General features: G+C 44.2%; 1 protein-coding gene across 1 annotated transcript; it reads right to left on the bottom strand.

The window, feature by feature from the left end:
• Positions 1 to 3,974: 3,974 nt before the first annotated feature.
• On the bottom strand, positions 3,975 to 11,331 carry LOC147640784 (golgin family A protein). Its single transcript, XM_086810998.1, is given in 3 exon segments — positions 3,975 to 5,062; positions 5,065 to 5,188; positions 11,252 to 11,331. Coding segments are annotated over 3 exon segments (951 nt in total). The 3' UTR covers positions 3,975 to 4,315.
• Positions 11,332 to 13,623: the final 2,292 nt, after the last annotated feature.

The following is a 13,623-nucleotide window of genomic DNA, read 5'->3' as shown; positions in this document are numbered from 1 at the left end:
GGATGGGCTCTCTACACACACTCATGCTGTGAACCACCAATCAGCCCTCTCCACCCCTTCTCTTGCACATCATTTGTGCTCATAACTACTTACGGGCTGTACTACAACAACTCTATCGTGAATAAATGTTAAATCCAGCCCCCTATTACCATACCGGCCTAAGTACCTACACGTGCTACTAGCATTTGTACCTGCTATACCATAGTTACCAGGAGTTTCAGAAACACCTAATTTGAAACGGGTTTTAGAAATGTTCAGAAGTTTCATATTTTTTTGAAATGGCAAAAAGAAATTTCAAACAAAAATGCATATATATATATATATATATATATATATATATATATATATATATATATATATATATATATAGTTGCCAACACGGTACATACATAGAATTTATGGGGCCAGAGGCTATAGATGCACATATATAGAAGCATATGCCCCCAAAAAAAAGCACACGTTTCGAGGCTGCTAGTTGTGCATCTGTGCTGACTCCTGACTCCCGCTCAATTGCCGTCGCCCATGTACCCGTTGCTGTCGCATGTGTAAAGTAGGCCGACTGGTCACGAGTCACGAGTCACGACTGCTGTCCACGGTCTGCCCTCACAAGCTGAATACGGCTGCCGGGTAAGCCAATGTTTGCATATGTTTCTATAGACTACACTATATATGCTGCTCTAGCCTGCTGCCTGCAGCCTTCTGCCTCGGCACAATGGACCGTGGACAGCAGTCGTGAGTCGTGAGCCGTTACCAATCGGCCAACTTTACAAAGGCAACAGCAATGGGTACACAAGCGACAGCAGATGAGCGGTAGTTGGGAGTCCAGACAAATGCGCAACTAGCTGTCATGTGCACAGTGTGTATCTACCGTATGCTACACGCACGCAAGACTAGCTTCGAGGTTTGGGGAAGCTTGGAGCTAGACAGGCTGATTGGCGAGCTGAGTTAGGGATAGACTAACGAGCGGGCACCCAAGTATGGTCGGGCGGGCATCCAAGTGTGGACGCCCGATGACCGGCCAAGAGCCTATAAAAGGGTGGCCAAGGTTAGTCATTAGTCATATAGAGTCTCGCGAGATTTGTGAGAGCTCTATGGTCTGGAGCCTGGATCTAGTGCAGACGTGCACCTGCTTTACGCAACCGAGGCCGGCAGCAATCTCGAGGCCCGCGAGGGTAGCTTCGTGGCGGTATGGGACGTCGCGAGGTAGAGATTGGTCGGTACGTCAACCTAGTTAGCTCAGCTTGTGGCTCGGTGGGGACAGCCAAGACTGTGGGCTTGCCCACGGCTGTCATGGTTGGGAGGTGAGTCAGGTCTGCACCCCCATGTCGTTTGTTTGTTTGCAGGTTTCGAGTCTCGTACCAGGAGCGTTCCACGAGGAGTTCCAGTGGGGATTTGACAGTGGTATCAGAGCATGCCCCGTGAACGAGCAAGTCGGTAGGTAGAGAAGATGAGGTCGAAGAAAGGTATGTGTTCAAGAAGCTTGCTGTTTTTTCTGCGCATACTGCTGTTTTTCAGATTCAGTATGTTACTTTTTCATCATAGGAACCCGTGATGATGGAGATTGTGGTCTAGAAAGGGTTGTTTGCTTTGCAAAGAAGAGGAAATATGTTTTTGAACTCTGTAAACAGTTTCAGATGAGAGAAAACAGAAAAAAAAGCATGTTCGTTTTTTTTTTGTTGAACACGAGAGGGAGAGCGAGCGAAAGATGCGCAGTCGGATGCTTTTCGGGTGCTGCTGGTCGAGTGTGCTGCTGGTCACGTGTTGCAGGCGCAAGTATGCACGCGCCCAGGCCTACGCAGGCACGCGCCCAGGCCTACGCAGGGCCATGCCGACGCAAGCAAGCTGGCGCAGACAACCACGCATGCCTCAGTGGTGCCAACAGGACAACATGGACGGCAGTCAGGTGGCCGATGACAGCAACGTAAACATTCGACAACGCTAAATCCAGGAGAGAAAAATAAATAATAAATGCATTTGCCGATTTGCGATTGCTTTCGTTTTTTTTTAGATTAAATTTTTTTAAAAGAGTTTAAAAGCCCCTCCAAGGTTTAAAGATGTTTTTTTTTTAAGAAAGCAGAATATATATATCCATATATATATATATTTATATATATATATATATAACACAAAAGCAAAAGCTCAAGTAGCTTTTGGGGACAGTTATATAAACCCCTTAAGTGGGCTTCTTGCCACACATCTCTCAAGTTTTCAAGCTCTCAAGCTCTCAAGTTCCCTCGCACTTTTATTGTGCAAAGATCGAATTTTCTCTCCACTTGCTCTCTTCACGATGTCGACCCAATAATCGGAGTTGGAGCCCCTTGTCGAACACGAAGGCTTGCCGGCTACGGAAGATACCGATGCCGATCTTTTTGACGATTATGTGTCAAAATCAGATTTCCAAGAGTTCAAAGTTGCTCTCGAAGTTTCTTCTTCGGAACGTCAGACACAAATTGCCACCCAGATGCAAGCCTTGCAGAACTCCATCTCTCTTGACCAGTACCCTCTCTACTCTTTCAGGTATGGATACCTTGGCCTCTGCTTTAGGCCCCAATATTATTCCGGAACCGTTCGGGGGCGAGCAAAAGCAGCGTACCAAGGAGATCGTGGCCAGTTGGCTACATAAGTGGCAGGTCCATTTTCAATTTCATCCATATGATGATGAAAAAAAGATCCAATTAGCAACAGGTTTCCTCTCAGGCAAAGCTTTGCTTTGTAATCCTAAGCCAACAACTTGGGCACAATTCGAAGACGTCTTCAAGAAGGAATTCCTCAAGAAAGAGGATGATTATGATGTTGTTGCCCGGTTTACAGCTTTGACCATGACCTCGCAGCACCTCACTTATGAGATCTACCTCCAAAAGTTTAGGGACTTGCAAATGAAAGCTACAAAGATGGATCCCACTACTCTTTTGGGGTTCTTCGTAGCTGGTTTACCAGAAGGGCACAATCACCTGGCACTATAACACATGTTTTGCGCATCCCCACACCCCCCCTCCCTCCCCTCTTTCCTTTCTATCATGGGCACAATTGTATGACCCCTCTTTGTGGACTTTCTTGTAGCTAATAGTAGAATCTATTCTTGGAATTTGAAAAAAAAAAGATGCTACGAATCAGATGACCAGGAATATGAAGAAGAGATATTAGAGTTGGTGAAACAAAGTATTAGTGACTCTCATACTATTTACAAGCACCACGGGCATATCACCATAGAAAGCATGTCACGTTCTACTTGAGGAAATTCAACCTCGATCAAAGGAAGTAACTCCTATTTTCCAATTTCTTGTAAAACTGCATAACATGTGCCTAAAGATGAGTTAATTTAGCTTAAAATTGGGTGAACACACCGCACCTTCTTACAGGGTTAAAAGGGATATTTTACCCCCTACTAAGCCCACCACCAGCAGGCTGACTGGTGGATCAGCAAGGAAGGGGAAACTTTTCTCTATAAAAAAGCAGCCAGGCCCCCCATTCTTCATATCCCATTCTTGGCTCCATGTTCTTGAGCAACCACAAAGAGCAAGGAGCAGCCCCCTGGACAAAAATCGACAGGATTTTGACATAGATTGGCAGAGCCTGGCGGAACCGAATGGAAGTAGACGATGATGACTGGTGGAAGTAGACGAACAGAACTAGGCCGAATTCTTCGTCAGGTTCCCAGTTTGGTGATTGTGAGAGCACAGTAGAGTATCTAAGTGAACATTCAGCTTTATATTATATTTCTATACTAATAAAGCAAATACCATGAGAGAGAGAAGACGGGGGGGGTTTGAGGAGGGTTATCTTGCCATTGAGAACCAATTTAATGTCTCGTTTGTGTGTGTGTGTGTGTGTGTGTGTGTGTGTGTGTGTGTGTGAGAATGTTGTGTGTTTTGTTTAATTGATCCATTGTATCATTTGTAACAAGTTTACAGCTTTTGCAAAACACTACTGAGAAAATAGAAAATGTACTCAAACCAAAATAATCGAAGGCAAAAATGTCCAGAACAAGTCAGCTTCAACCTTACCTGTTCCTTTCTCAAATGTTAGAAGTGCAGGCAGAAACCAGACATAAGATCGTTTCAGGCTCTGATAGGGAAGCCCACAGCAAAAGCAGAAAAATCTGACATGCAAGCAAAAACATTGCAGGCATCTGACATGTACCATGCAATAGTATCACATGAGGAGATTTTTACCATGTATTTCAACAGGTCTGGCTATAGTTTTGCACGAAATCCATGCCACCAGGCAGCCGCAACATCAGTGCAACACCATCACTGTCTTTCCCATCAAAAAAGAGGGTTTGAAGTGAATCAATTTTTAACACAACGTAATGGTGTCATCTATCTGCCTTGCTTTTCAACTTCTTGAGGAGTGAATCGCGACCTGGAAAGAGGGAAGTAACATTTTCTGTACTCGGGGGCAATTTGCTTGACGACTTGAGCAGGGCCCGTTCTTTTCGCAGTCGTCTACGACGAAGGAGCTCCTCTTGTAAGCTGAGAGATTCGGACTGCTCAGGCTGAAGGGCAAGACTGGGAGGGTCATTCTTGAGGGGGCCAGGACTGATCACAGAGGCTTTCATGCCGGACTTTCTAGAAGCCAATCTAGGGTTAGGGCTAGCATTACGGTTAGAGTCTGGGCTGATCACGGGGGCTTTCATTCTGGGCTTGCTTGAAGCCAATCTAGGGCTAGAGGTGGGTTTAGGGTTGGGGTCAGGCGTTTCAACCTTCTTTCTAGGTATTCTCCCTCCTAATGATGTGCCCAACAGAGAAAAATTTACCTTAGTCCAGCCATCGCGATCAGCCAAGTTCCATCCGAGGGCTTGCATTGAGCCTTTGACGCCAGCATCGCCCATGGGAGGTCCACCTTTTCTCATGTCTCCCCTTACAGCGAGCCTCTCTATGTTTTCCCACTCCATCCTGTCTCTGTAGTAGGGGTCCTGCAGCACTTCTTCTGCGTACTCTGCCCACGCGCAGAACCGGGTTTGGCCCACTTCTCTCGTAAGCCAGCGCAGATAGCTGGACGGGAGAGTGCCCATCTTGCTGCCCTTGAACTTGCCGAAGTCTATCACCACATCTCGAGCTGGAACGCCGCAGACGATGAAGGGGAAACGGTGGCGGCTGCTGCCGCTGCAAGAAGGAGGGAAGAGCTCAGAGGACGTCGTGAGAAAGAAGGATGCTGCTGGGGAGGGGTGATAGGACAGTGAAGAGATCTTCATCATCATATCACTTCTGCTACTGCGAGCACTTGGGAGAGGTCGTCGTGCAACTACTATTCCTCCTCTTCTTCTTTCTATCTATCTATTTCTTTGTTTTCCCCTTTCTCTATTGGAGAGGTTTTCTCCTTTCCACGTTTCACTTTCTCTATTCTTTCTTCTATCTACTATTCCTCTATGTCTACTATTATTTCATCTTTCTATGTATTCTATTAAGCACAACTCTCTTCCCCACCACATGTCACTCGCTCTCTTCTTTAAGATCTCCTCTTCTCTTGCTCTAGCCGCATGTGGCAGGGGTGTACAAAGGGATAGATTGTGTTAAAAAAAAAGAAGCAAATTGAAGAGAGGGCAGCATTGGGAATTGAGCAAACGTCGTTAGGCATCTTGGGGAGTGAACTGCCACTATACCTTCCACCTCTTATTGTGATGATGACTTATGTTGTTTTTTTTAATTCTTTCTTTCCCTCTTTCTCTGTCTTTCCTCCCACTCTCTACCTCTCTCTCTCTCTCTCTCCTCTCTCTCTCTCTCTTCTAGAAAGTCCGCCCACTGCGCCTTCTGCTCGCTGCGCTGGCTGCCCCCCTTTCCCCACCCACCCTTGCTCAAGCCCCCAAGGCAGCAACATAACTCTCTCTCTCTCTCTCTCCTCCCTGCATGTGGGAAGGACTGCAGAGTGATCTGGAGGAATGGCCCCGAGTCTCCAAGAGAAACTCGAGGCCCTCGAGACGGCAATTAAGGCACTAATCAAGGAGACATCCGATTCCAACCTCAATGAGGTGGAGAACAAACTACACCGGCACATCATGGCTCTCGAAGCACGGGTCACGAACCTCGAACAAGAGAACACGGCACTCAAGGAGGAGGTGAGTGCATTGAGAGCTCCTATTTTCTTGGATGATGATCTCACGAGGATGCAGCTTGAGCATAGGAGAGCTTGCATGCCACGAGTCTTACACGCGAGGAGAGAAGGCAAGAAGGCCTTCTATCGAGATGGTCGGGTCATCATTGATGGCCGGCCCATGGATTAGCGGTTTGGGGCCTATGGGACATAGACCAGGCCACTAACAGAGATACACATGGCAGTATGGAACTGTAATGGTTCACTATGGGTGCAGCCTGGACGACTAGAGCATGTTATGGTGGGGAGAAACATCATACTTCTGACAGAGACACATCAGAGCCCAGAGAGAGGGCTACCTCGAGTAGAGAGATTCCAGTGGGAGTCAGCATACATGAGGACCACACGCCAGGGTACCTCGAGAGGGTCGGGGGGCCCGTAGCAGTTCTATTCAGACGGGAGCTACAGGGGAGACTAAGAGTGGTAGCACAGGATCCAGAGGCCAGATACATGTGGATCATCTTACAGCTCTCACAGGATAGGGTTATATACATAGCTCTATGTTACTTTTCTCCATCAGGATCCTCCTATGTCATTACAGAGGACATGCCACAGGAGGAGGAGACAGGAGCCTCGCCATACCCTTGTCTGTCAAAGGAGATTATGCATTATTCTGCACTAGGGGAAGTATTTCTTACGGGCGACTTCATAACGGGATGCTACAGTGGCCGGGATCAGGAGGGCTGACATGCTTCCCACATGGGGGCCATACACGAACCGGAGGCATGGTGGTAGACTACATTATGGGGTCTTTGGAGGCATCACAGCTTGTCACCTCATTCTCCATTCCACCTCGTCCTATTGGGGCAGATCATACATACTTGGCATTTTCACTAGCCGGATCACCAGTATCACCAGCCCCCCACATACCGACGCCACACACTACCATCTACTTCACACATGACATGGCAGACATATACACTGGCAGAGTAGAGGATGGGCTCCTACTCATGGATCCCCTGGCACCTATGGATACCATTATAGCCCAGCTGGCATCACTCCTACACACGGCTCCATTACAGAGCTTCCCACATCGTGTCCACTCAGGAGAGCCTGCGAGATCTGGGACTATGCCCCAGAACAGATTGTATGATGACGAGTGCAAAGCCCTATACTCACGGCTCCACATATAGAGAGCCTTGGGAGCCATCACAGAGCAGGAATCGAGGAGAGAGATGAGGAGACTTACTCGCCGCAAAAGGCGGGCCTTCGCAGAGATACAGGAGCTAGAAATCTTTCATTTCTTCATGAGTAGAGATAGCCCTGTCTCATGGCGGCACTTCAGAGAGCCCCGGACACCAACACCTATTGCAGACCCATAGACATGGCACACATATGCAGAGGGCCTATACCACGCCCCACAGCAGCCACCTATACCTCAGCCCACAGGAGCCTCAACCTACCACAGCTAGCTTCTTTACCCACTCGATGGTACAGAAAGCTATCCGCCGCCTACAGCATGGACGGGCCGCCGACCATATGGGCCTGCAGGGTGAGCATCTCATATATGCAGTAGATTCTTTGGCTCCTTTTCTTGCACACGTGTTTAACAGGGCACTAGCAGAGGGTTTGCCTGCGGAGTGGACAATGCACACCATTGTGCCGATTCACAAAACAATGGATATGCTCGATCCGAGCAACTACTACAGGACGGTTATGTTTGGCCACGTGCTGGCAACTCTATGGTGCAGTGTTGGAGCAAGAGTTTAGCTTATATGCTGAGCGAGCAGGTTTACCAGGTAGGCTTCAGGAGAGCTTTCTCTACCATTGACGATGTATTCACTTTGAGATGTATGATTGATCAGGCCAGAGTGAGGAAGAGAAAGCTCTATTGCTGCTTTGTGGATTTCCGCAAGGCATTTGACACAGTACCACGAGGAGAGAGGCTCTTTCAGCGCCTGCAGTCTCTTGGCATACCAGCAGATATGACTTGGGGCATCTATGCATTATATGAGGAGGTTTTTGGGCAAGTCAGATGTCCAGGAGGTATGTCCCGAGACTATTGCTACCACCATTGGTGTGAAGCAAGGATGCCCACTTTCCCCCACGCTATTTGGGTTATACATTGATGAGGTGGTGGCTGACTTCATTACACGAGGAGGCGGAGATGGAGTTGATTTAGTAGGTACCTCAGTACATATTATGCTTTATGCTGATGATATTGTATTAGTGTCTGAGTCTCCAGGTGGTCTACAGCAACATCTACATGCACTCGATGATTTCTGCACACAGAGGGGTCTTACTGTGAACCTTGGGAAAACCAAGGTTATGGTCTTTCATACATCGAGACAGGGCAGGAGTCAGCTCACATTCACTCTAGCAGGACGCCAGGTGGAGGTGGTGACATCATACGTGTACCTAGGGGTTACCTTCTCTGCAGCAGCCACATGCTTCACCATGGGTTCAGCAGCCAGAGCTAGATTGACACGGGGATATGCAGTATTGGCTATGCTAGAGAGACAGTGCCACCAGGCGCATTTTCAGGAGCCCTGGACGAAGGGGTGGCTATTTGACACATTAGTCACACCGACATTGATGTATGGAGCAGCAGTATGGGCGCCAGGCCTTGCTACCCATTGGTGGACACAGATAGAGAGACCACAAACCCTCATGATGGCACGCATGATATGCAGCAAACCGTCAGTACCTCATGACATTATCCGTGCAGAGTTTGTTGCGCCTCCTATGATGGTAGAGGCCATATTTCATACTATATGCCTGCTAGACAGATTCAGAGAGATGCCACAGGACAGATTGTCATACTGAGCTTTTGAGGCATCTAGACAACTGGCTGAGGCAGGAGACAAAGAATCATGGTATGCACAGGTCACACATTGGTTCTCACAGCATGGCCTAGACATGGATCATCTACCACCATTCCAATATGACAGGGATGCACCACATATCCATCTCTCTCATAGTGAGAGGAATAGAGTATTGAGACAGGACCTATGGTAGCTCTATACACGAGAGACATGGATATCGCCTACACAGCCTCTTCCACCGAAGATGCTATACTACAGAGATCACTTCATGAGTATCACTGATGATGGATTTATAGAGAGGCCTAGATACATGGAGGGTTTTTTACCACGGCCCCCGAGTGGCTATTGTGGTCAGCTTAGAGTTTCATCACACCGATTGGAGATTGAGACTGGCAGAGCAGCACGGATCCCCTGAGAGGAGAGCGTATGCAAATTGTGCAGAGAGGAGGTGGAGAGTGAGGAGCATTATGTATGCAGATGCAGAGCATATACAACCATCAGAGAGAGAGGTATCCCATTTTATTCAAAGAGCCACATTCCCTACGCCAGATCTTTGAGGCAGCAGACCAGCGCATACTAGGGAGATTCATTCTAGACATACAGCGCCACAGAGAGACATCATTACACGCTCAGACAGCTCCATAGGGGGGACGACAGACACAGATTACTACATTTTTTCAGAGATCCATCCCACTCCCAGCCCCTACACGGCAGGGAATTACTCTCCAGAGAGCAGACCTCTCTCTCTCTCTCTCTCTCTCTCTCTCTCTCTCTCTTTGGGTTATTGTGTTTGTGTGCATGAGTGCTTCCATGCCACCCGAGGGGGGATCGAACACGCGTTTGTGACAAGCTGAGAGCTCTCACCAACTCTCATATATATATTTATATATACAAACACACACGTGCATATTATAAATATTAATATAAATCAAAATAAAAATGAATAATACTAGTATATCATTTAAATGATCATTTAATACCTAATATATAGATTTAATATTAAATATTAAATTCTTAATGATTAAATATTAAATTCTTAATGATTAAATATTAAATGATCATTTACTACTTAATATATAGATGAAATATTAAATATTAAATCATAGTAATATTCAATGTTAAATAAAATAATAAATATTGTTAGTTGTAGCCTGTATGGAGACACCCATTATTTTATTTTGGGATATTTTATTTTTGGATATGCCTTTATATATCATCTACCATGATTAATGTGTTTAATCAAGCTATGTATGCTAGTATGATGTCTACCAAGATATGCCTTTATATATCATCTACCATGATTAATGTGTTTAATCAAGCTGTGTATGCTAGTATGATGTCTACCAAGATTAATGTGTTTAATCAGCAATGTGCACTGACTAATATTATTTTGGATGAAGGTAATAATTGAGTGGCGCATTATGTGTTCGTGGGTGGAACATGTCTTGGACCACTATGGGATATTTTGGAAGACATGTGACCACCTTTTATGGTTTCAAATTTAGGTATTAACATTTTTGCAAGGCTAAGGTCTCATACCTTTTCATGTACCAAATAGTATTTTATACTTTTGGTAGGCCCAAGACTTTATATTAATGCTTACTATATTTTTGTAGAGCTTGCACGCTCATAAACTTAAAAGCACTTACTTGTACTTTGTTTTTGGAATTATCTTTTTGAAAAGCAACATACAAATATGGGAGAGTGGTATAAGGGCCACATTCTACTTAGGGGAGATTCAACCCAATCTTGTGTCAACGATGACTTCTGCTCTATTCTTCATCTCTTTCTTGTTTAATTTATTTTGTTTATTAAGGTTTATGCTTTAATTTGTGCAAGTATATGTTATGCTCAAATTTTTGTGTTAAGAAGTTAGGATTCCTTCTCCAAGTGTCTTAAAGGTCTTGTGATAGTGTCTTGCAAAACCACCTTTTATTTCTTCTATCCTTTCGAAAATCTAACCTTATGGATGGAATAAGCATGGCTTGAAGGTCATTCTTCTAACTTCAGATTTTTGAGAGCTTCCCAAGCCACAGAATCCATAATGGACAGTGTTGAGGCTTCCTAATCCATGAGAAATTTATTTTTTTAAAGGGTTTTTCCTCTTCGGCCAATTTCTCTTTTTCTTATTTTTGATGCACTAATCCCGCTTTTAATTTCTCTCTCTTCCCTCTTCGCCCAACAGCCGGCAGCTTCCTCATTTTATCTCCCCTCTTTTAGCACAAAGCAATGGTCACCCGTTACTTGTCTTTGGTGCGTGTTGATGCATTGGCTGTTGTTCCTTTAATATTAAAGCTTTTTTTTAAAGCAAACCTTAAATATCAAAGCTTTAATACACACACACACACACACACACACACACACACAATGCATGCTTCATGTGCTACCATCGTTACCCAGGCCCTATTCTTTTTTTTTCGTTGTTGTTGGCCGCTATTGCATCCCCCTTCACTCCATTTTTTGCCTTCTTTCGCATTGGTCTATCTCTTTGTCTTCCGCCATCACTCTTGCTTCCTCTCTTTACGCAAGACGACTTGATGCACGTTAAAACGATGACAACGAAGTTTTTTTTTAACCTTCGTTATTTAAAAGCTTAAACTTTTACAGAAGCTTAAAAGCCTTTGTTTCAAACCTTTCATATTAAAGCTCTAAAGTTGCTTTGTTTGTGTTGAGAAATTAAATTATGATTCCTTCTCCAAGTGTCTTAAAGGTCCTCACAAATATCGATATGAATATGAATATTAATATTGATATATATTTATATATTTATATTTATGTATATATCATATATTGTAATAAAAGTGGATTTAAAAATTTACGTTAAATATATTATGTGTGTGTATATGTGTGTACAAAAACGTTCACATACACATGCACATGCACACACACGCACACACACACGCACACACACACACATATATATAGTGCAATAGAAGTAAAATATAAATACAATATACATATAACCTAAATTTTAAATTTTATTTCTATTACGCTATATGATATAGAAATAGGCATACACACACAATGCTCACGTGTATAGTTAACACACACACATGCACGTGCACATAAGAATTCGACACCACGTGTTCGCACATACATAGTCAACACACTCATGTGCACATGTACATAGAAATTCAACACACGTGTGCGTATATACTTAGTCAACACACTCAAGTGTACGTGCACATGAGAATTTGATACACATGTGTGTGTACATGCACACACATGCACATATAGGGGGTGTGCATGTGTGTGTGTGTGTGTGAGAGATAGTTTTTATGTGTATGAGAGAGAGAGTGTGTGAAATGGGATGTGAGCAGAGAGAGTTTTATGTGTGTGTGAAATGGGATATGAGTAGAGAGAGAGAGCCCATGTGCATGTGTATGTGTGAGAGATAGAAAATATCTCTATGTGCATGAGGGAGAGAGAGAGAAAGTGCATGTGCATGTGTATGTGTGTGAGAAGAGAGAGAGGGTGTCTATCTCGTGTCTGTGTATGTGTGTGAGAAGAGAGAGAGGGTGTCTATCTCGTGTCTGTGTTAGGACCTTTATGATACTTGGAGAAGAATTCTATTTCTCAAACATCAAAACTAGAACAAACCATAGACTTGGAACAAATTAAAAGCATGAACCTTATATAAACAAAATAAAATAATCAGGAGAGCATGAAAATAAGAAAGAGATCATTGTCAACACAAGATTAGGTTCAATCTCCCCTAGATAAGCATGGCCCACATACCACTCATCCATATTTATATGTATTAAAAGCTTTCTTTTTAAAAAGACAACTTTTAAAACAAAGCATAAGAGCTTTTGAGTTTTTGAGAGTAAAAGCTCTTCCAAAAATATAGTAAGCAATAATTATCAAAGTTTTGGGCCTACCAAAAGTATGAATACTATTTGGTATGTAGCCTTCCAAAAATATTAATGCCAAAATATGTAACCATAATAGGGGGATTTCCGTGTAAGGATGGTTTGTATTGTGGCACATATAATCCTCCTAGAGTTGGGTCTAGCCCGGAGCTCCCTCCTCCATGCCACAAGGTTTCCATAGTTGTGTACTTGGCAACTTGGATTCACTCTTTAGCCCTAGTGGCCTAGGTAGCTAACATGGCCTATGTGGTCATGTGGAACCTAAATCCTACTTAATTGCTTGTACCAAGGTATAATGTAGCAAAGCCAGAAGGAATAATGGGTCTCTAAGCTGTTCTGGTGGACACTCTAAGGTTCTTGCTCTATGAGCTAGCCAAGCCAAAAGTTGTAGATGCAACCACTATCTCAGTGACCATTCCAATTTTGATTCTAGGAAAGATTTAATGCTTCTCATTCCCAAGCCAAACTAATTAGGATCCATATTGGGAGTAGAGGCCTCCATGCTTAGTCTTTTCAGTGGGTGGTCTCTCTCTCTTACTGGATAATTTGATGAGTCTTAGACTCCCACTCCTCGGTTGGACCACTTGTGATGATGTTTCTAATGATGTCTACAAAACTCCTTTGAGTAGTAGTAGGGGATTCAGGCACTCTAACTTCTTGGTCCATATGCATCTCTGAAGAAACAAGTTCCAAGAATAGGCCTCACTCAAGCTAGTACCTTCATATCAATCAAATGTTTGGTTCCTAAGTTACTTAGCTCTCCTGTGAAAGTCTCAAGGATTGTGAAATGTATAGAGATTCCTCTTGAGAAGGTGCTCTTGATTCAATGTCATTTAAGGCACCCTCCTCAAGCGTGGGATTCAATCAAAAAATCCTTCCTAACCGCATGCCATGTA

This window comes from Cibotium barometz, chromosome 2 (assembly GCF_041138505.1).
Source record: "Cibotium barometz isolate CiBa-2024 chromosome 2, ASM4113850v1, whole genome shotgun sequence".
Taxonomy (NCBI): Eukaryota; Viridiplantae; Streptophyta; class Polypodiopsida; order Cyatheales; family Cibotiaceae; genus Cibotium; species Cibotium barometz.
Note: the sequence above shows the minus strand (reverse complement) of the source record. Positions and strands in the feature narration are given on the sequence as shown.